Genomic DNA, 23132 nt, shown 5'->3' on the forward strand with positions numbered 1-23132 from the left:
CGGATCCCCTTCTGTGGTGGTGCTGGGGTTATTTTCATATTATTAATACATTACAAAGTGAGGGTGTTTGAAGTTTTGGAGCACAACTTCACAAGGTTTGGAAGATAGCTAAGTATATAGTGAAAACTTTATAATTTGTTGCTTTTTATGACTTTTTTTGTCAAGTACATGGAAGTCATTGTCATGATTATATTTTTCATGACTGGTGGTAATTATTAGAGTTTTAGCAGGTGATAATCAGTCATGCCCTTTCCCTTGATTTGTGTTTCTAAACAAATGAGAAATAAGATGCACGAGTCAGACAGAAATGAAAATATCAGCTTTATTACTGATAAAATTGGAAAGCAAGGCTTAAATATGCAGTTACAAGGGTTTTCTTGGATCATTATGATTAGGTTTGGCACTAGTGCTAGAAAACTGAAAATAACAGTAGCATAAATAAGGGCTCTAGAGATTCCCACCTAAAGTCCAGAGGTAGCAGAACAGACTGATCTGGCACCTGGACTCCTTTTAATTTTGTTCATTAGCTATGTATGGCCTCCTTTTCTAGGGTTATTTTGGGGTTCAGGATGCACACCCCAGCTCTAGCCAATAATAATAGAGATGGGGATAAAGAAAAATGTCTCCATTTAAGGACACATTGGTTTTTGCTTATATCTCATTAGCTAGAACACAGTTACTTAGCCAAGTCTGACTAGGAAAAAGTACCCAGCTAAAAACGGAGAATTCTACCATAGAAGAGGAGAAAGCATATTGCTGGATGACTTAGTCTCTGCCACGTTCCTGAGTTAAACATGTGGCCAGGCAGAGGCTGAGCCAGGCAACCACCGGCCTCCTCTGTGGTGGAGGCTAAGTGCTTACCACAAGCAGAGACTGACTTGGAGGCTAAACTGCTTGTAAGAGGGGGTCACAGAAGGGGCTGAGCCAAACACCTCCAGGTCCTTGTCATTCTCACCCACTGAGAGAGGCCTGGGGTGTTTCTCCTTTACTTTTCATTCTTACCCGACGTTTGCCTTTTCTAAGGGGCAGTACAGTGAGCTGTCATAAGGGAGGAAAGCAGCACATGATTTGGCACCACAGTAACAAGGTTTCCTCATTTTCCCTTGATCTAGCCTTTCCTTGTCTTCACTGTCCACTAAATTAAGAAATCTTCCTGAATAGTCATAAGAGAGTTCTTCTTCTGGCAAAATGTCTTTGGCTGCAAAAAGTGCCAACTTTGGTACCATTGAGTCAATTCGAACAGGAATCATCAACAGGTTTGGCTCACAAGAATGGTTAAGAAATCTTCCAATATTTCCTATATAAGCAGGATCAACAAATGTTTCTATTACCTGCCCACTGTAAACATGTTCTCTGACGGCTATAATGTAATTTGGGTCCTGTATTGTCTGTAACTGAATTCTTCTCTGTACTTCAGAGTATCCCAAAACTTCTCCAGCATATTCACAGACAAACCGTCCTTTTGGTATAAATTCCAAGGTACGAAGTCCCCAGCCTTTTTTATCTGTCTTGAACACCTGGAGTTGGAACTGCAGACCCCGCTGGACCACTCTGTTCCTGCACCGGTCACTACAATGGCACAGGATATTGCATTCAAAAACTGGCTTGGCACACTTTCCTTCGCGTCCTGTATCTATAAGGCATGAATTAGCATCATAGTTCTCCACACGACGGAGACAGGAGCAAGTACCAGGGAGGCAGGTTTTGAGACAGATGCATCCGGGAAAGGTTATTTGTGTGGGATCAATGTCTGCTCCGGGTCCAGCTATATGGTCAGGAGTATACTGCAAAAAACAGAAATGCTGTAAGTCAGCATGGTATGTCATGTATTTCATATATATTTCAAGCAGCTTTTGGATGAAACACTTCCTAATTCCCACATACATAAAAATAGATTAAAATATGGTGCCTGGGTGGCTGTCAGTTAAGCGGCTGACTTAGGCTCAGGTCATGATCTCATGGTTCGTGAGTTCAACCCCCACATCGGGCTCTGTACTGACAGCTCGGAACCTGAAGTCTACTTCTGATTCTGTCTCCATCTCTCTCTACCCCTCCCTGCTCATGCTCTTTCAAAAATAAACATTAAAAAATAAAAAAAAATAGATTAAAACGAAACAAAGCACAATCTATTAAAATATTGTTTGAAAACATACCTCTTCAATTTAAAAAGTAAGATTAACTTTTTTTTTAAGTTTATTTATTTTGAGAGAGAGTGAGCGAATGAGGGAAGGGCAGGGAGAGAGGGAGAGAGAGGGAATCCCAAGTAGGCTCGGGGATAGCATAGAGTCTGATGCAGGGCTTGAACCGATGAACTGTGAGATCTTAACCTGAGCTGAAGTCAAGAGTTGGATGCTCAACCGACTGAGCCACCCAGGCACCCCAAGATTAAATTTTAGGTTTAAGACTCTGGTTTTTTTTACTTTAGGTATGGGGTAACAAAAGAAAAAAATGTTTTTCTCCTATCAGAAAGTGAAAGATTTGTAACTCATTTTGTTTTCCTCTTAGCTTTGAATATCAAAAAAATCAGTGCTGAATTTAGTTTTTGAATACAGTTAAGCATTTCAATCCTTGGTTCTTGATCTTTTCACATTCCTCTGACAACATAAATGTATGTATGTATATTTCTTAAATGTTTACTTATTTTGAGAGAGTGTGCGTGCATGCATGGCATCCATGACAGTGCATCGCCCCATTTGGAGCTTGAACAAACAAACCGTAAGATCATGACCTGAGCCAAAATCAAGGTTCTGATGCTTAACTGACTGAGCCACCCAGGCACCCCTACATATATGTATTTTACTGAGTCTCTGCAGATACTTTTGGGGGATAAGAAAGTCATAAATGATAAATAAATTAATGAAAAATGGCCTGCAGAAAAAAATCCTCCGTTGAGTTTTAAAGGAATTCTTAATTTGAAGATTACCTAAATTCCTAAGTATTCTTTGATGTTCAAAAAAGACACTATTACTTCAGAGTTTTACTTGAGTCTTCACAATGTTAAAAATATGCAAAGTTGGCCAAGAAAGTGCAGACAGAATTCCAAAATCGTATTTGTTGTATAGATATTAACAAATGTAGAGGTATTATATACATGTAAAGAAATACTTTTTATTTAAATGATAAAGAGATAATATGGAAAAGTTTCTCATATTACCGAGAAAAAGGAAAGTCTCAAGTCTAAAATCTCTACGTGAAACCTGATCTCCAGTTATTTCTTCACTAGCATAATGAAGTATATTTCCAAACCTTCAAGATTAAAGTATCTCTTATAAGCCTAGCATATTTCCTTATGTACAGAATAATTCTTGCTTATATGGAACCTAATTCATTTCTTTATAGGTGCTCTTAGTGTTCCTGGACCCAATATCAATGTGATGGTAGTGGTGGGGTTTTCCCACACCTCTAACAAGCAATGCTTCAGACACCAGGTCGGTATGCTATAGTTCAACTCAGTTCTGACACTATCTAATAGCATCACATTCCATAGTCTAAGGAGTCAGTCCTAAGACTGCTCCCCACCCGCTCCAGAAACCAGTTCCAAGCTCAGGGTGTCATCTGTGCTTCTGCTGATGGGCTGTATATTGGAGGTTCCCATGACCTCCTCCTTAGACTTCATACATGAGTCCCAAGTCCATGTTGTTACCTGAACTTATGGCCAACAAACTGTAAATCAGAAGTTCTCAAAATCCCCTCCCTGGGTTTGATTAATTTGCTAGAATTGCTCACAGAGCTCAGAGAAAAATCTTACATAGTAGACACCAGTTTGTTATAAAAGGATACAACTCAGGAACACCCAGATGGAAGAGATGCATAGCGCAAGGTATGGGGAGAGGGAGAGGATGTTCCATGCCCTCTGCAGGCATGCCACACTCAGCACCTCTACTACCAGCTCTCTGAATCCTGTTTTCCTGGGTTTTTATGGAGGCTTGATTACATAGCCAAGATTGATTAAATCACTGGCTACTGGCAGATGATTCAAATTCTAGCCCCTCTTGTAGCTGGAGATTGGGGGAGAGGTTACTGAAAGTTCCAATCCTCAAATCACACGGTTGGCTCCACTGGCAACCAGATCTTACCTTCAAGTGCTTTCAAGTCTTGCCTCATTAACATAACTAAAAGTTATGTTCTCATCACGTAGTAAACAAGGATTTTAAGATCTAAGTGCCAGAAATGGGGACAAAGATCATATATGTATTTCTTACACAAAATCACTGCTGTGTTGTTTCAAAAAGGATTTAATGAAACTTACAAAGATGTACAATAAACGAACGATACATAAGAAATGTAAGGTGAAGGACAATAGGAGCTAGTTGAGAGAGCTTAGGCACACGAACTGTGCAGCAGAAGTGAAGTGGATGTTTGGTTCTGGGCACAGCCACTTCAAAGAGGGAACTATGATATGACCTACGGCTTGCACTATCCATGAAGAACATTCTCACTGTTCAGGAGCAGCAGTGACTTTTCCAATTTGGAAACTGCAGGGAAATTTCACCAAGGTGTCTGTCTAAACCATTCTTTTCCAGAAAGCAGTTTCATGGGCTGTTTCTCAGTCTGAGTTTTAATAACGGCTATTTGGCATGCTGCCCATGAGCAGTCAGTAAGAGCAGAACTGCGAGGGGCCAGCTGCACAGGCTTTAATATAGGGATAGATTTTAGAGTATCTAGAGGAATGCCTGAACCGTGTATCTTGCAGTCAATCATCCATTAATATTGTGTCTCTGGACCAAGCTTTGGAGAAACTATTAAACCACGTGTACTACACTCCCTGTGGAAGCCTCAGTAGAGCTATGCAGTTAGGTTCAAAACCCTATACTTTAAAAAACTGTGAGCTGGGGTAAGGATTGACATCCTCTGTGAAGGATGAGGAGGATGAGTGGGAGCACCTGCGGGGGAAGGCCAACACTCTGCTTAAAAAGTGATTTGGGGGTGGAGAGCGGAAATAGCTTCTCTTGTTTGTGTCATTTCTTACAGCTTTAGCTTAGTAGAGATGTCCTAAAGGGATAAAGAATGGCTTAGAAAAAGAGGCCCTATCAGTCAAATTCAATGGCTGCTGTTTTATACAGAATCTACTTCCAGCTTTTAAAAGAGTCAAGGTTGAAACATAAATGGTTATGAGACATTTTTAAAAAGTACTTGTAAAATGAAGATTTTACTGTCTCTTTGTTAAACTTTTCAGGAAGAATTCTTTTAAATTGATTTCTTCTTAAAAGTGCACATATTTTTAAAGTACTATATAAATCACTAAACTCTAAGATGATTTTTTTGACACAGATAATTCCTTTTAAAATCAAGTCTGACTTATTGCAGTTTTCTTTTTTTTAATATATATTTTTTTAAATTTACTTTTGAGAGACAGAGGAGGCAGTGCGAGCAGGGGAGGGTCAGCGGGAGAGGAAGACAAAGAATCTGAAGCAGGCTCCAGGCTATGAGGGAGCCGGCAGCACAGAGCCGGACGCGGGGCTCGAACCCACAAACCACGAGATCATGACTTGAGCCGAAGCCGGACACTTAACCAACTGAGCCACCCAGGGGCCCCTTATTGCAGTTTTCTAACCAGAAGAGCATATTATTTTTTGTTGGATTTATTTGGGTATGGTGAGGTTTGGAAAAATAGTTTTATGTGCTTATTTTTATTTACATATTCAAAAAAGATATTGGAGAGTCTAGTGATAGTTTTTTGTTATTCTGGAATTTAAACTTGATGCACAATCTAAGGTCTTTTAGAGATATAGATTATAAATAATTACAAATGAGCTGCAGACACCTTCCAAAAGATAATAGAGACCTCTAGATAAACTTCGTGTTTAAAGAGAATACTTGTTTTCCTTTGATGGGATGTAATCTTTAACCCTGATACCAATGCTTAACACAAGTCATTTTATCTCCATATAGTTCCATTTTCTCTTCCATAAACAGTCAGTAAGTTACCACTTAAGGAAGATGTTTCACGTGACTTAGAAAAATGGCTAAAGAATAATCTTTTGAAAACATTGGTCTAATTTAACATAATTATGTTATTATTCATCTTTTTGGGTATCTAACTACATATTGAAAATTATTTTCAGAAATAATCTGATGTCACAGACCTGATATTCTATTCTAATATTATATGTTTTGCAAATTGTTAACTTTTGAGAATCTGAAAGCTAATGTGTTTTAAATTTTTTTTTAATGTTTATTTTTGAGAGAGAGAGAGAGACAGACAGACAGAGCATGAGGAAGGGAAGGCAGAGAGAGGGAACACAGAATCAGAAGGCTCTGACAGCTCAGAGCCTGATGCAGGGCTCAAACCATGGTCTGTGAGATCATGACTTGAGCCAAAGTTGGACACTTAACTGACTGAGCCACTTAGGTGCCCCTGAAAGCTAGTGTTAAGTACATTACAAATGGGGACTAATTGACTTGAGCTTAAATGCTCCCAATTTGTAACTCTTTCCATAGTCTGTCCTCTAGTTCCTGTACCAAATCACAGGACCAAACTGATCTGAAAAAAAGAATGTTACCCTGAGGATTTTTGTGCTTACCTTTAACCAAGGAGAGATCAAACCTTGAGGAATGAGACCACAGAGGACATGTTTTTCTCCATCCAGCATCTGGTCCTTTCCTTCTGATAATAGCACCTTGATTTCTCAGGGAAATCCTTCCTACTCCTGTCTCAGTGGTTTGGACGGGGACCCACTTTCGGCAGGAACCTGGACTTGGCTAATCAGGTCATCATTTGTTCCTTTCAACAGTGTCTGGTTCATGGATCTGCATGGACTTAAGCCAGATCAATGAAAAAGAATTCTGGGGATGCCAGGATGACTGAGCCAGTTGACTGCCTGACTTCAGGTCATGTCATGATCTCACAGTTCATGGGATTGAGTCCTACATTGGGCTCTGTGCTGTCAGTGCAGAGCAGGCTTTGAATCCGCTGTCCGCCTGTCTCTGCCCCTCCCCCCTCATGTTTTCTCTCCCTTTCTCTGTCTCTCAAATAAACAAACATTAAAAAAAAAGAAAGGAATTCTGGAACTTCTGCTTAGACAATCAGGAGGAGACATTCTCATTCTACGTGTTCACCTGGAATTTTCAAGTTTTACTGCATACATAAGACCTACTGAGTGTGTAGCCAACCAGAGGAAAGAGGAGCAGAGGTGCAAAGAGTGGAAGTGGTAGAAAGAAATATCTGATGACATCATTAGAAGTTCTTATATCCGGACATGCCTATAATTACCACTCTTGGACTTTGCTGTAATGAGGCAATCCCTTCCCTTTTATGCTTCAGTCAGTTTATATTGTATTTTTATTTCTTGCAAACAAAGGGCTCTTTTTAAAAAAATAATTTATTTATTTAGAAGAGAGTGAGTGAGCAGGAGAGGGGCAGAGAGAAGGAGAGAGAGACAGAGAGAGAATCTCAAGAAGGCCCTGTGCTACCAGTGTGAAGCCAATGCAGGGTTTGATCCCAAGAACTGTGAGATCATGACCTGTGCTCAAATCAAGAGTCAGACACTGAACCCCCTGAGCCACACAGGCGCCCCACAAACAAATGACTATTGATATACCCATGGTGGATGCTGATAATGGTTCCAGGAATTGGCTGGAAAATTTAGTCAAAGATATAACTGAAAACGAGGATTCAGGTCTCCAATTGGGAGATGAGGCTAAGGAAAAGTGTGCAGGAGGCCAGAGATGCCCGTGACAGGCCTGGAACACTGGACAACCAATGGTGAGCTTTTTTTTGTTGTTGTTGTTAATATTTATTTCTTTTGAGAGAGAGCATGAGCTGGGGGAGGGGCAGAAAGAGAGGAGAGAGAGAATCTCAAGCAAGCTCTGCATTGTCAGCCCAGAGCCCTAGACAGGGCTGATCCCATGGTCCATGAGATCATGACCTGAGCAGAAATCAAGAGTTGGATGCTTATCTGACTGAGCCATCCAGACACCCCAATGGAGAACTTTTTAATGTAGAACATGGAATGTCCTAAAGGAGACACATACAGAACACAGACACACATACAATGCTCTTATTAGCATTCTGACGTAGGGCAAGTTACCATCTAAGCTTCAGGTAAGCACCTATAAAACAGGAATAACACCTGTATCTGCCCCCTCTCACCCGAGGTATTATTAAATTTAAATAACTAACACTGTACTCGTGCCAGGCCCTTTATACCTTTAAAACAGTAGCTTCCTTAAATCCTTCTAGATGTTATTTCTAGGATTTATATTTAAATAGCTGTCAGCACAGAGCCTGATGCGGGGCTCAAACCCATGAACCATGAGATCATGACCTGAGCTGAAGCCAGACACTTAACTGACTGAAACACCCAGGTGCCCCTAGGATTTATATTTAAAACATCATATACTTCTGGCACATTACTTAATTTCCCTAAATAGACCCTTTCTATCTATCTCACAGGTGGCTGTGAAGGAAAAAAGTGAAAGAATCCATGTACAAAGCTTACTCTAGTGGCTGGCACATAAGCGTTCAATATGAATAATGTAGGTTATCTAGTGGTGGTGGAAATAACAGATTCTGAAGTCAAATTTTCCCAGGTTCAAACAATCAACCCAAATTACTTCTAGGAGACCATATGATTATATTCCTGTCTTCCATTACTTATCCATCTTGAGGGGAAGGAAACTAAGTAAGAATTGACCCAGCACAGACACCTTTCATTCATCCACAAATACCGCCTTATTGCCTATTATTGCATGTGCCAGGATTTAAAGAGAACCAGTCAGAAAAATACAAAAAGGACACAAAGAATGAGATTTTTATCATTTCTTTGTATTGTAATAACATAAGTTTTACTTTTTCTTGTTATGTATCAAAATACAAACATTGATCACGCAAGACTTGGGAATAAAAGCAAAATGACCAATGGAAAATAATGTAGCAGAAACCAGATCCTTGAAGAACTGGGTGGAGATTTCAAGTTTTTTGACAAAACTTTTTTATAAACCATGGTCACTCAAGAAGTCAAAATGGAAACCAGGAGATAGCATGTTGAAAAGCAAATACACCTCCCTGGCTATTCTCAACCACAAGTTCTCTCTTTTCTGAACTAGACCTACAGTTATTAATAGTATGAACTTTGGGATTTAAATGGCATAGGCTATAGGGGTCTCTAGTTATACTAAATGTGTAAGTCTTGTCTTTCTAACAGACACATGTCTCAAGGAAATCATGTGGCTTGGGGTATGACCATTAATGGCGGTTGAGTTACTTTTCACAGTACTAGGCACAGGGCAGCTTAGGAAATATTTTTTGGCTGCTTGATTGCAGCTCTTGACAACTTCTGATCAGAAGTCTGACTTATTCTAAGTCACATTCTATATCGAAGCCTCAGAAACTTAAGTATGACACTGCATAATATTTTGGGCTTTAAACCTAGGCCTTGATTCTGAATTTTAAGGAAGTGCTGTGAAAATCTTCATTCCTTTTTTGGTTGTTTTGAAACAGCAGCTACATGAATTTTGTACTTGGCCTCTACCCCATGAGTTTGTTTTTGCTCCAAGCAGCTATTAAGAGCTTGTGAGCCAGATAATTCTTGTCAAGGCCAAGCTGAAATCTTAAAAAATATGTTTGAAGCTGGTTTCAGAAACCTGTAAAAAGGCTAGATTCAAAACTCAGTTCAAGAAAATCAATTAGTTTACTTTCTACTTGGCTTTAAACACAGATGGCATTATGATAGGCTTGTTTCCAGTGTGAACATGTGAATGTTCTTTTTGCCTCTTCACACAGTACTGAAAGGCAAACTAGACAAAGTTATTTTTATCTTGGGTTTTTCATGCCTTAATTCTTATATGTATGCATGCCTGTGAAGGGAGGGTGTGGGGGTAAGCAAGCTGTTTTGACCTTTCAATAGCCTCATTTTATGCTCTATGAATATATGAAAGCAAACTAGTTAAAGACATTTTAGGCTTGTCATAAATATGTTTCAAGCATGTTTCATCTTCTTGGGAAGATTATAAGCTCCTGAGGAAGATCTTATCTTCTTTCTGTGACCCTAACTCTATCTAGGGCCATGCATATAGGCTAGCAGCCAGAATACTGTGCGATTGAGTCTGAGTCTCCAGCGTTTCACTTATGCCCATCAACTGTAGGTATACGTATCAATCATAAGGCTTCTTTTCTCTTCCTTCCACCCTCCTCCCCCTTGCAACTGAATGCTTTCTATATGGTCTTGTAAGCTGAAAAGAGGTTGTCACCATTTTATCTTCTATGTCTAACTTATTGCTTAGCACATTATATGCATTCAATTATTTGGTGAATAAAGAAAACATTTATCAGTGTTTTTGACCACACATTTAGCAATGTTTGGCATTGAATAAGCTTTTAGGGATTAGTGTTTAATCCCTAAAGTGTTTGGTCCTAGCCAACTGTATTATTAACCATAAACTGCCTAAGATAGTTTGAGTAAATATAACCTTTTCTTACATCGATTTCATGCTCTACTTTGAAAATTGCTATTGAATCTACTCTTTTATTTCATCTTTGCAACAACCCTAGGCAGGAGGGGACACACAGGGCTCAATATTGACAATGTGCGTGACAAGGGTTATACATTTTTAATTGTTTTCATTGTACAGATGAAGCAGCTCAGGCTCTAAGAAACAGCTAAGATGGCTAAGCCCTGAATTTAGCTTTCCTACTTCCAAGTCCAGCGCTCCTTTCACTCCATCATTGTTTTTTAGTCATATTATGTAGGTCTCAAGCAGTCCATGGTCACAGGAGTGAGAAATTTAGATCAGAAAAGGTTTTGATGTGGTAACAGTAGAGAACATTTCTTGAGTTCTTTTAGCAAACCACAAATGCATTTTACTTGTAATTCTCAAAGCAATCCGGGAGAGAAGCATTATTATTTTAATCGTACACAGGAGAATTTCAATGCTTAGCTGAGGCTAGTTTATATTTGCCAAAGACCTCACAGCATGAAGGAGACTCAACAAACTCTCATTTTAGGGGCTAAGTTTGTAACCCTACCGCTAGGCTGAGATCCCTTAATAGGGACCGTGTCTCATCTTACATATGAGACCCCTAAAATCAGAGAGGTAAATGATTTGCCGCCATCTGTCAATGACTTCTGGGTACAGAACCAGGGGGAAAAGGCCAGGTTCTCGGGGCTCTTTCCAAGGGACCCCACGAAACACTAGGTTTTGCCCTTCAGGGAACTGCCTTTCAGGAACTTCTACGTAGGGACAGAAAAGAGAAATACTTTTGTGATTAAGGTCATTACGGAGAGTTCGTAGAAAAAGGCTAAAACCTGCGCATGTAAAAACTATTCCTGGGCGAAACAGCTCTGCGACAGGGTAAGAAACAAGGTCAGAAAGTACCGGTACAACTTGCAGTATGAAAGTCTTCCACACAACTACGGCCACGTGGGGAAGCAACGCACTTGGTCCTTTGGCCATTAAGCTCCGCCCCTTACCTAGACGGGCGCCAGCGCCACCTAGGTGGCTGCGCGCGCAGCGGTCGTGCCGGCAAGCTTCCCCAGAGAGCTGGTGCCTGCACCCAAGAGCAACACTCTCGGCGGCCGAGCCCCGCCCCCTACCTGGAAAGGCTCTGGCTCCGCCCCTGGGGGCCACGCTCTCACGGGCACGTTCTCCAGGCCGCGCGCGATATCCAGGCGCTCAGGCCCCTCCTCAGACGCTGCCATTCCCGCGAGGCTCACGCTCTATTGTTTTCACCGACTTTTGGCGCCGCCGTCTCGATGCTTGTGCCACCTAGACGAGTTTGAGCCGCGAAGAGGATGTTGGGAGTCTTGGGTCGTGCAGCCCCGCTGCCTCTTGGGAGTCGTAGTTTTTCTTTGTCCTTTAACAAGTGGCCTGTGAGGGCGTCTTTTCAGCTTTCCAGGACTTTTGGTGTGGCTCGGTCACTTTTGAGCCAGATGCACAACAAATAATACAAAGCTTTGTAAGGTACGGACCGTAGGTTTGGAAACCTAAAATAAATTGCTTTAATTTTTCCTGTGAGTCTCAGGGAGGGTTTGGAGGTGAAGTGATTAGTGCAGGTTTCTGAGGGCTGGGAAGATTGCGGGAGTGGGGGGAGGGGCGCTCTCTAAACTGAGTGGGGAACTGCACACCAGGGATTTTCAGGTTCTGGAACTTGCCTGGAAGTTGGGTGACGTGGCATGGCGTTTGCTCTCAGGCGGCAGAATAGTCTTATTGGGCGTCGTAAGGCATGTGTGGTAACGCCAGTTCCCTGATTATCGTCTTCCCCTTTCCTAGAAAAGAAAAAACCCTGCCCTAGACAAAAAATTCTGACAAAAACTCGATGTTGCTGAATCCAGTGGGACCTTATTGTCCTGCCACATCTACTTGTTAATCCTGTGTCCTTGCAGCTTTGGCACCTGGCTTGGATGCGCTGCCCTCTGGCTGACTGCCTTCCCCCCCTGATTCTGAAATATTGTCGGGTGTCCCTCAGGTTTCTGCCTCCGCCCCTTTACTCATCTTGTCTAGGCTTCCTTAATAATAACCGCTTCCCACATAGATTCAAATACTGTTATAAAGTTTTTTAAGTTATTACTTTTTTTAAAAGGTTTATTTATGCTGAGAGAGGGAGAGGGCAGAGTGTGAGTTGGGGAGGGGCAGAGAGAGAGACACGGAATCTGCAACCGGCTTCAGGCTCTAGACTCTGAGCTGTCAGCACAGAGTTGGATCCCGGGCTCAAACTCACAAACCGTGAGGTCATGACCTGAGCCAAAGTCTGATGGTTAACCGACTGAGCCACCCAGGTGCCCCCTCCGCCATTGTTGAACATTTTTACTTTCTTACAGCCATTAGGAGCTCACAATGACCTGAGCTGACTAATCCTTATGCAAATCTTCCTTTTCTTCTTTAAAATAAACTGGGAGAATAATTTGTCCATGATCACCAAAGTTGCTAAAGCAACAAACCAAAGCATTTACCTGTATTTCTTCTATGCTTGGGCCTCCATTAGCTAGGAGATTCCTGGCTGAATCTTGTTGATTCTACTTTTGTAATCTTTCACATTTTCATTTCTTTCTCTTTAGTCTCAGGCTTTCGTTTCTTCCTTTGTCTCTTGAAGTTCTTTTCTTCAAGTCTAACATTCTCCCAAATCACCCTTATGTTGTTCCACTAATCTTTGAGGATGCACATCCTATTGTTATACTTTGTTTTAAATCCTGTGATTTAAACAAACACACAGACCAATGGAATAGAATAAAGAATCCAGAATTTGAATCACAAATGTATGGCCAACTAATCTTCAACAAAGCAGAAAAAAGTATCCAGTGGAAAAGACAGTCTCTTCAGCAAATGGTGCTGGGACAACTGGACAGCAACATAGAGAAGAATGAAAGTGGACCACTTCCTTACACCATACACACAAATAAACTTAAAATGCATGAAAGACCTAAATGTGAGACAAGAAACTATCAAAACCTTAGAAGAGAAAATAGGCAACAACCTCTTTGACCTCAGCAGAAGCAACTTCTTACCGGACACATCTCTGAAGGCATGGGAAATAAAAGCAAAAATGGACTATTGGGACCTTATCAAGATAAAAAGCTTCTGCACAGTGAAGGAAACAATCAGCAAAACTAAAAGGCAACTGACAGAATGGGAAAAGATAGTTGCAAATGACATATCGGCTAAAAGGTTAGTATCCAAAATCTATAAAGAACCTGCCAAACCCATCACCCAAAAAATAATCCAGTGAAGAAATGGGCAGAATACATGAATAGACCCTTTTTCAAAGAAGACTTCCAGATAGCCAACAGACACAGTAAAAGATGCTCAATGTCACTCATCATCAGGGAAATACAAATCAAACTACATTAAGATACCTCCTCACACTGGTCACAGTGGCTAAAGTTAACAACTCAGGAAATAACAGATATGGAGGTGAAGATGTGGAGATACGGGAATCTTCTTGCACTGTTGGTGGAAATGCAAACTGGTGTAGCCACTCTGGAAAACAGTGTGGAGGTTCCTCAAAAAATTAAAAATAGAATTACCCTATGATCCAGCAATAGCACTCCTGGGAATTTATCCAAAGGATACAGGAATGCTGATTCATAGGGGCACATGTATTCCAATGTTTATAGCAGCACTATCAACAATAGCCAAATTATGAAAGAGCCCAAATATTCATCAACTGATGAATGGATAAAGAAGATATGGTTTATATATACAATGGAATACTGGATGGCAATGAGAAAGAATGAAATCTTGCCATTTGCAACAATGTGGATGGAACTGGAGGGTACTGTGTTATGCTATGTGAAATAAGCCAGTCAGAGAAAGACAGATATGTATTCACTCATATGTAGAATTTGAGAAACTTAACAGAAGGCCGTGGCAGGAGGAAAAGAGAAAAAATGGTTTTAAACAGAGAGGGAGGCAAACCATAGGAGACTTAAATACAGAGAACAAACTGAGGATTGATGGGGGATGGGCAGTACAGAGGAGAAAGTGGGTGATGGGCATTGAGGAAGGTACTTGTTGGCATGGGCACTGGGTGTTGTATGTAAGCGATGAATCATGGGAATCTACTCCTGAAGCCAAGAGCACACTGTATACACTGTATGTTAGCTAACTTGACAGTAAATTAAAAGATAATAACTAAAATCCTGTGTTTGTTCCATGTTTCTCTAAGCTTCCACCTTCTGTATCCTGGCTTACAAGGTCCTTTGCCTATTTCTTTGGTCTCAATTTTTAACCCCTTGTTCTACTTATATTTTCTCAACCAGCCATGCTACTTGGGCCTCCTTGCCTTTGTTCACATTATTCATGTATCTCCAGTGCCTTTCCCCCATATTGTCTGTTTACTCAGCTCAAGTGTCTTCATTGCTGTATCTTTCCTGATCCTGATTTCTATAGGATTGGTTATTGTTATCTTTGTGCTCCCATTTTACTCTATAAGGTATTTCTCTTGGTTTCTGAAATTCTTTAGTGTAATTACAGGCAAAACTCTCCTATTAAAGTCATAAAAATTACATATACATGGAAGAGATAAAGATACAGGAAAGAGGGAGGGAGAGAGAAACATTTCGTTTTAACTTAAGTAATTTTGGTACACTGACTTGCATGTCTTTTGGTACAGGACCAAGGTGTGTGTGTGTGTGTGTGTGTGTGTGTGTGTGTGTGTGTGTATGTATCTGTCTGTCTGTCTCTGTCCATCCTGGGGGTGGTGTCGGGCATACTGATTAGAATCCATGTCATGCTTACTCTCAATTCCATTTTGGGGTCTTTAATATGGGGCAGGAACTAAAAGAGTAAAGAAATCTGAGTTCATGATCTGTGCCTCACCCCCTCCTCCCGTTTTTATACTTTTCTTAGACCCATTTCAACGGAAAAACAGTTTTCAGTGTCTTGTCTTTTTTTTATATATAATTCTTTTTTAACATTTGTTTATTTTTGAGAGACAGAGAGAGACAGTGTGATCAGAGGAGGGGCAGAGAGAGAGAGGGAGACACAGAATCTGAAGCAGGCTGCAGGCTCCAGGCTCTGAGCTGTCAGCAAAGAGCCTGACGCGGGGCTTGAACCCACAAACTGGTGAGATCATGACCTGAGCTGAAGTCAGACGCTTACCTGACTGAACCATCCAGGTGCCTCCCGCCCCTTTTTTCCCATGTTTTCCAGAGTGCTTCACTTAGTTTTTCTGGAGGGAAGAAACTGTTTACACTAATAGTTCATCACTATCCCCTTGGTATTAATAGTGTCTTAGTTTGTGCTGCTATAGCAGAATACTATAGGTTGAGTGTCTTAAACAACAAATATTTTCCACAGTTCTGAAGGCTGGAAGTCTGAGATCAGAGTGCCAGTATGGTTAGTTTCTTGGCAAGACCCTCTTCTTGGTTTGCAGTGGCTGTCTCTTCTTATTGTATCCTTATGTGGGGGAAAGAGAGAAAGGGCTAGCTCTCCCTTTATCTTCTTATAAAATCCCATCATGAGGGTTCTATTCTCATGACATAAGGGGCCCAGGGGCCCCACCTCCAAATACTATCACGTTAGGGCTTCAACAAGTGGTCTTTGGAGGGTCACAAGCATTCAGTCCATACCAAATAGGTTTGGGAATAGGTAATTAGGCTTATAATGTGTATCCATGAACAGATAAGAAAGTCACTTAGTTTTGCACCGACGTATACATGTGTGATATAAAAACCCATTTTTTTCCTCTTTAAAATTTAAATTTAGTTAACATACAGTGTGATACTGGCTTCAGGAGTAGAATTCAGTGTTTCATCACTTACATACAACACCTAATGCTCATCACAACGATTGTCCTCCTTAGCACTCATCACCCATCTAGCCCATCCCTCTTCCACTTTCCTCCATCAACCCATAGATTGTTCTGTATTTTAAGAATCTCCTTGTTTTTTGCTTCTCTTCTCTCCCTTTCCCCCATATGTTCATCTGTTTTGTTTCTTGAATTCCACTTATGAGTGAAATCATATGGTATTTGTCTTTCTCTGACTCACTTATTTCATTTAGCATAATACATTCTAGCTTTATCCATGTTATTGCAAAAGACATCATTGTAAAAGATTTCATTTTTTTAAGTTCATTTATTTTGGGAGAGAGTGTACTCACTCAAGCTGGGGCGGGCCAGACAGAGAGGGAGTGAGAGAATCTCAGGCATGCTCTGCTCTCAGTGCAGAATGCAACACAGGGCTCCATCTCACAAATCATGAGATCATAACCTGAGCCAAAATCAAGAGTCTGATCCCTAACTTACTGAGCCACCCACGTGCCCTAAGATGTCATTCTTTTTGATGACTGAGTAATATTTTATGTTATATACACACACACACATACACACACACCACATCTTCTTTATCCATTTTTCAGTCAATGGACATTTGGACTCTCTCTATAGTTTGGCTATTGTTGTTAATGCTACTATAAATATTAGGTGCATATTCCCCTTCAAATCTCTATTTTTGTATCCTTTGGGTAAATACATAACTGCAATTGCTGGATCATAGGGTAGTTCTAGTTTTAATTTCTTGAGGAACCTCCATACTGTTTTCCAGAATGGTGCACCAGTTTGCATTCTCAGAAAAACTTGTTTTTGAGAGCAGGTTTAGAGGGGAAAAGAGGAAATGATTCTATGTAGGAAAACTCCCCAAAGAAATGGAGCATAGAATCTGGAATCAGACATGCCTAAGTTTATAGTTCTACTGGACAAGTTTCTGACCATGGGAAACAGTGGCTAATTTTTATTTATTTGTTTTTATGTGCCAGATGTCACTAAAAACTTTCCATGTACTAATTCATTTAACTTCCATAATTAGGTATTTGAAACCTTAGTAAAATGGCCTACCAAGAGTCATTTTAGATTTAACTAAGTATTCAGACTCACAGGACTCTCATAGGCCACATGTCACATTAGGTTCACTCAGAAGGTTTCAGCCTGTTAGAGAGGCTTCAGATGTTTTTGGGAACAGTGCATGCGGTCAGTCACATGGCAGGTCACAAAGGTGCCTCAGAGCATTCTTCTGTGTCCTCCTGGAGGATGGCTCAAGTGGAAGTAGATGAGGAGAACCTCATTAATAGAGTGTGGGAACTTCCTGAATTTGAAGTCTTGCGCACACCAAGAGCCATAGGCTTTATGGCTGTGTACTTGTTCATTCTTAAGAGATATTCACTTATGTAATGCAATTGGCTATAATATAAATAAGATATATAAGGAAGGTTTAGGTAAAATACTATGGAACTTCAACAGAGGGAAAACTCATTTTTAGCTGGGGAGAGCAGGAAAACACTTCACAAAGAGGAGTCTATTTATCATAGGCTTTGAAGAATGGATAGGATTTAGGAAGATGAGGAGAGGGCTTTCCTGGCAAAAGGAATAGCAGGAGTAAAGGAATAAAGAAAAAGATCTGTATAGAAAAGAGTAATTTCAGATTGGTTGGAGATAGGTTCATTTCATTTTTCAGGAATTCTAAACAGTGAAGGAATTTTGCAAATACCTAAAGACCATGCTATTCTTTCATTTTAAGGAAAGTTTTTGAACACTGATTACATGCATAGTGCTCTCTTTACCAATTTGGGGTAAGTACCTATGATGCCCAAGGAGAGTTCAATTCCAGGAAACAAATAATTGGATATACCCAGAAATTGAAAAGAACAATGAGTATTATGAAGAAGGAATTATAGGAGCAATGAGAAGACCCACTATCCTGTATTTGCGACTTTCATGCTGTTTTTGTTTTCTTACTCTTTTTTGGTAGTATTGTCTGCCCTTTGGAATGATATTTTGAAGGATCCACTTTGTTTTTTTCATGAAGCTGTTGGTGATGGTGCTTCCTGAATAAGATATTCAATTCGTGTCAGCCCTTCAGTTTAATTTGTTTTTATCTTGCTAGCAAAGGATCCAAAAGTATTTTATATAGTGTGAGATTAAAATGAGAGAATGTTTGCAGGCTGATATATCCAGTCTTCAGAGTGCCAAGCCATCAGTCTTTCATTTTTTCCAGGTCTAAAAACTTATCTTATTTTCTTTAGACACTTGCTCTTCACTACCAGAAACACGGATCTTCAAAATTTATTCTGAAAATTATTATAACTACTTGGTAAAAGAAAAAAAAAGTATTCCTGGACATTAATGAGTAGCTCAAATTGACTGCTATCAATAGACTTGGACTTGAATATTACATTGATTATTCAAATTTCATTTGGCTCTTTCATTGGCAGAAGAAAAACTAATCTTGGATCAGTAATAAAAAATAATTCAGTATACTAAAACTCTAACATGTAGGATGAATGATATTTAGTTAAATTATGGAGTATGACTATATGATTTACCATTTTTAAACAAAAATGGACTGTAATTGAGTTTATATATGTAATATATTATATATATATATATATATAGAGAGAGAGAGAGAGAGAGAGAGACAGAGAGACAGAGAGAGAGAGACAGAGAGGGAAGGAGAGGGAGAGGCAGTGTTTTAATGAAGTTCTGCATGATTATGTATTGAGAAGCCATTCTTTCCTCAAAGTCTTATTAGCATTATCTGAGTTTAATCTGTGATATACTTTATAGCCAGTGATGAAAGGCCTAAAGTAAGTAGAAGTTATATATTTGTTAGTGTTAATGACAGCATGAATAGAGTAATTCGGGAATTTTAACTTCCCAATAATAACTATCACCACCTAATATTAAGTAGGCCTAGTATAAGCACCTGGATCCTCTTATCAAATAAGATTCTGTAAATGAAATCATTTTGAAGAGAACAAAGCATAGTTGTTGATACTTCTGGGGGTTTCTGCCCAACTTATTGAGTCTTTCTTTTCTGAGAACATGCCCCTCCCTGCCATCCCAGCCCATGGAGTGGGCTTGCTGGTAGTCATATTTATATTACATGACCCCTAAGTCTTAACTCATGCTTTTGACCTCTTGATGCATGGTTGATTTAGGCTAAGACACTAAGATTTTTTTTGTGAGTAGCTGAGACCAAAACCCAGCTAAAACTCTATGTATAATATGAGAGTAAAAAGTAGCTTTATTTGGTAGAGAGGCAGAGATAAGGCAATGTTCTAAGAGAAATAAGAAGATAAGTGACAAGGAGAGAGGATTTCTTAGTTCCTAACACCAGGCTATTTCTGGTTCTGATCCCTTTTTAATTCACACTGCATACTTATATTCTTATAATGAATTCTTCCTTTGGATTTAGGTGAAGTCACTGTGGTTTCTTTTACTGTGATGTCAAAGAATTTGGACCAGTGAAGACAATGGCAATATTATTACCATTATCATTACTAGAAGGTTCAGGCCAGATAATCAGTTACTCTACTTTGTACAGAAGTTAGTTGATATTTATGAATTTGTATTTATTTTATAAGCTGGTAAGTTATGTTTTTTTATTTTTAATACTTTGCCTTTCTGATGGGTTTTCACTAAAGAATGCCTCTCAAGATAACATGAATAGGAATTTACATCCAACAATAGTAAAAAACATAAAATTTATACCTGGTGGAAGGGATAGTAATGAGTTATAATGTACATAATATGTGCCCAATATTGTGAAATGATTGCAGAATAGAAAGTAAATTGTTCAGAAAATGTGTCTTTTTAGTAGCTGAAAGTGATGTCAAAATTAGTGGCATGTGGATCATTTTGCAGTAAGAAAAATTATGGCTATTGATTAAAATAACTTGAGAGTTGTAGTTTACAAAATTATGATCCTGTGTTATTTGTGCTTTTAAAAAGACAGCGGCTTGCATATGTTCAAAAAATAAATTGTGTTATATTAAAAAAAAGAAATACTTGCTCTATATTTAGTTATAAAATTTATTTTTTTATTACCAAAAAAAAAGACAGCGGCTTATGTTTTTGTGTTTAGACTGCTAGTAAAATATGGTTTGAGAAGAATAAAAAACTTGCTCATGTCCTATATTTTTATCATTGCATTGTAGTTTAATGAAATCTATACCTTGTTGATATTGACAACAAAAAGCATCAAGGTATAATCACAATCAGAAAATTGTTAGCCTAAGTACTTTAGTTGTAAATATCCAGGAATGATGATTATAGAATAATAACTCATAATGGTATGCAGTCAAATAGGGATAGTTTGATAGGTAAAAGAGGTGAAAGAAGAGAATTATGTACTTATTTAACCTGAAACATCACTAGCAGGGAATTAATTTCACTCATGGAAGACCTATGATCAAATTTATTACCAGGTGTATTTAAGTACTATGACCAAAGGTATGAGAATAGATTGGCTGTGTTTCGGCAACTTGTTTTCAAAAGGCTTTCAAGGAGTTTGGCTTACATAGTTTCATTTTGACTTGAGAGTGTAGCTTTGCATATTACCTAGAAGGATGCCATGCAAGAGCAAAGGTCATGATTTTTTAAAAGTACATGTCCTTTCTCTTCATTTATAATAAGGCACATGGGCTAGCCTCTTGTTCTCATAGTTTTGAAAGCAAAGATGTGTATCCTTTGAAGTTTACAAATGTCACACTGCAGAGATGTTCTACGTAGAACATTTAAACCCATGTCTACAAGGGTCTATAAGATAATTTCACCAGATACCCTCAAGTATCATCTGGCATCAGCATTTTTCTTAGGAGTTTTATTAAATTTCAGTGTTTTATACATTCCTGCAACTTTCTATATCTCTGTCAGTATGTTCACTCTAGTAGCTTCCCAGCTCCAATTCTGGTTGTTTGGAAGGAGAAAGGAAATGAAATCAAAGAAACAAAAAGACTAATGCAAAGAATTCTACTCAAATGCCCAAACAAACATGGTTAAAATATTTCTGGAAAAATGCTGATAATTTATACTTAGTTTTAGATATTCTAACCAGGAAAAAATGTTGTGAAATGAGTTCTACAGGAGAAAAAGCTCTTTTTTTTTCATTATCTCAGTAAATGTTAATGTGTTAAAATCAATGTCATTGCTGTGAATAGGTAGATTTTTAGGTATGAATTGAACATTGTCATATTCTTTTTTCTGCAAAAAGACCTTCTCCAGTATCTGACTGCAAGGCTTGAAATCTCTATCAGTAAACTCCCTTTTGTGGTAAGCACTGTTTTCTCCCTGTGGTGCTCTCTTAGAACTCCAGTATTCCTTGAAGTGAAAGAAGTGATAAACACATATATGTTTTATCATACTGTTTTCCTTCTTGATAGGGAAATATTTGGGCATCCTCAGAACTTAGTGGAATTGGTGAGGAGAAGGAAAAAATGCCAGGCAGATTAAATGGACATTATTGAGCACTTACTATATTCTCTAGCAATGTCCACAGATTTCTATGATGATGAAAATATTCTGTATCTATGATGTTCAGTATAGTAGACACAAGCTGCATGTGACTATTGATTACTTAGAATATGGCTAGTGTGACTGAAGAACTGAATTTTAAGTTTTATTTCATTTTAATTACTTTAGGGGTGCCTGGGTGGCTCAGTCGGTTAAGCATTTGACTTCAACTCAGGTTATGATCTCACAGTTGGCGGGTTTGAGTTCTGCTTCCGGCTCTATGCTGACAGCCTAGAGCCTGGAACTTGCTTTGGATTCTGTCTCCCTCTCTCTCTCTGCCTCTCCCTCCTCACCTCCCCCAACCCATGAGCTCCCTCTCTCTCTCAAAAATAGATAAACATTAAAATGTTTAATTGCAATTATTTAGATTTGATATAAATAGCCACATATAGTCAATAACTACTGTATTGGATTTTACATTTCTGCACACTGTGCTGAACATTATACATTTCTTATTTAATCTTCACAATATCTCCATGAAGTAAGCACTATTTGCTGTCTTGGGCAAAATCTGGGAACCGAAGTTCAGATAAATTAAGTAAGTTTTTTGTGTGTATTTTATATGTACGCATGGTAGAGTGGGATTGGGGCCCAGGTCTGAAGCTGCCTCTCTGAAGACAGAGTTTCTCACTATGTGTTGCCAAGTCTTAGCCATATTCAGAGACAATCTTTCTCCCAGCTGCTGTGGAAGAAGTAAAGACTTAGAAATCATGAAATTAAGAAATATATACAATATTTCATCTTACTTGAAAGTAAAATTACCTTGAACAGCATAGGTATGAATTGCATGGGTCCACTTATACATGGGTATTTTAAGGAACAGTACTGTAAATGTATTTTCTTTATTATTTTTTCAATAGCCTTTTCTTTTCTCCAACTTATTGTAAGAACGTGGTATAAGAGGGGCATCTGAGTGGCTCAGTTGGTGAAGCACCTGGCTTTGGCTCAAGTCATGATCTTATGGTTTTTGGGTTTGAGCCCTGCATTGGGCTCTGTGCTGACAGCTAGCTCAGAGCCTGGAGCCTGCTTCACATTCTGTGTCTCCCTCTCTCTCTGACCCTCCCCTGCTTGTGCTCTCTCTCTCTCTCTCTCTGTCTCTCAAAAATAAATAAAAAACATTAAAAAAAAGAATATGGCATAAGACAGATATAACATACAAAATATGTGTTAATAGTATGTTTATGTTATCAGTAAGGCTTCCATTTAACAGTAGGCTGTTAGTAGTTAAGTATTGGTGGAGTCCAGATTTATATGTGGATTTTTTTTAATATAACACAATTTATTTTTTAACATATGCAATTATTTTCCATCATTTACAATACAGTAGTTACAATGACACTCCAAACAGAAAAAGTAAAAAATCAAAACCCCCACTTCTATTTCATGTAATTAGACTTATACAGAAATT

General features: G+C 39.1%; 1 protein-coding gene across 1 annotated transcript; it reads right to left on the reverse strand.

Moving 5' to 3' along the window:
• Positions 1-297: 297 nt before the first annotated feature.
• Positions 298-11711, reverse strand: LOC115274102 (histone-lysine N-methyltransferase SETMAR). The gene is made up of 2 exons (XM_029917508.1): positions 11535-11711; positions 298-1784 (listed from the first exon to the last, which is right to left on the reverse strand). Exons 1-2 carry the CDS (start codon positions 11637-11639, stop codon positions 999-1001), a joined length of 891 nt encoding a protein of 296 aa, XP_029773368.1. The 5' UTR covers positions 11640-11711; the 3' UTR covers positions 298-998.
• Between the last annotated feature and the right edge of the window lie 11421 nt (positions 11712-23132).

The sequence above is a fragment of the Suricata suricatta genome, chromosome 12, assembly GCF_006229205.1.
Source record: "Suricata suricatta isolate VVHF042 chromosome 12, meerkat_22Aug2017_6uvM2_HiC, whole genome shotgun sequence".
Taxonomy (NCBI): Eukaryota; Metazoa; Chordata; class Mammalia; order Carnivora; family Herpestidae; genus Suricata; species Suricata suricatta.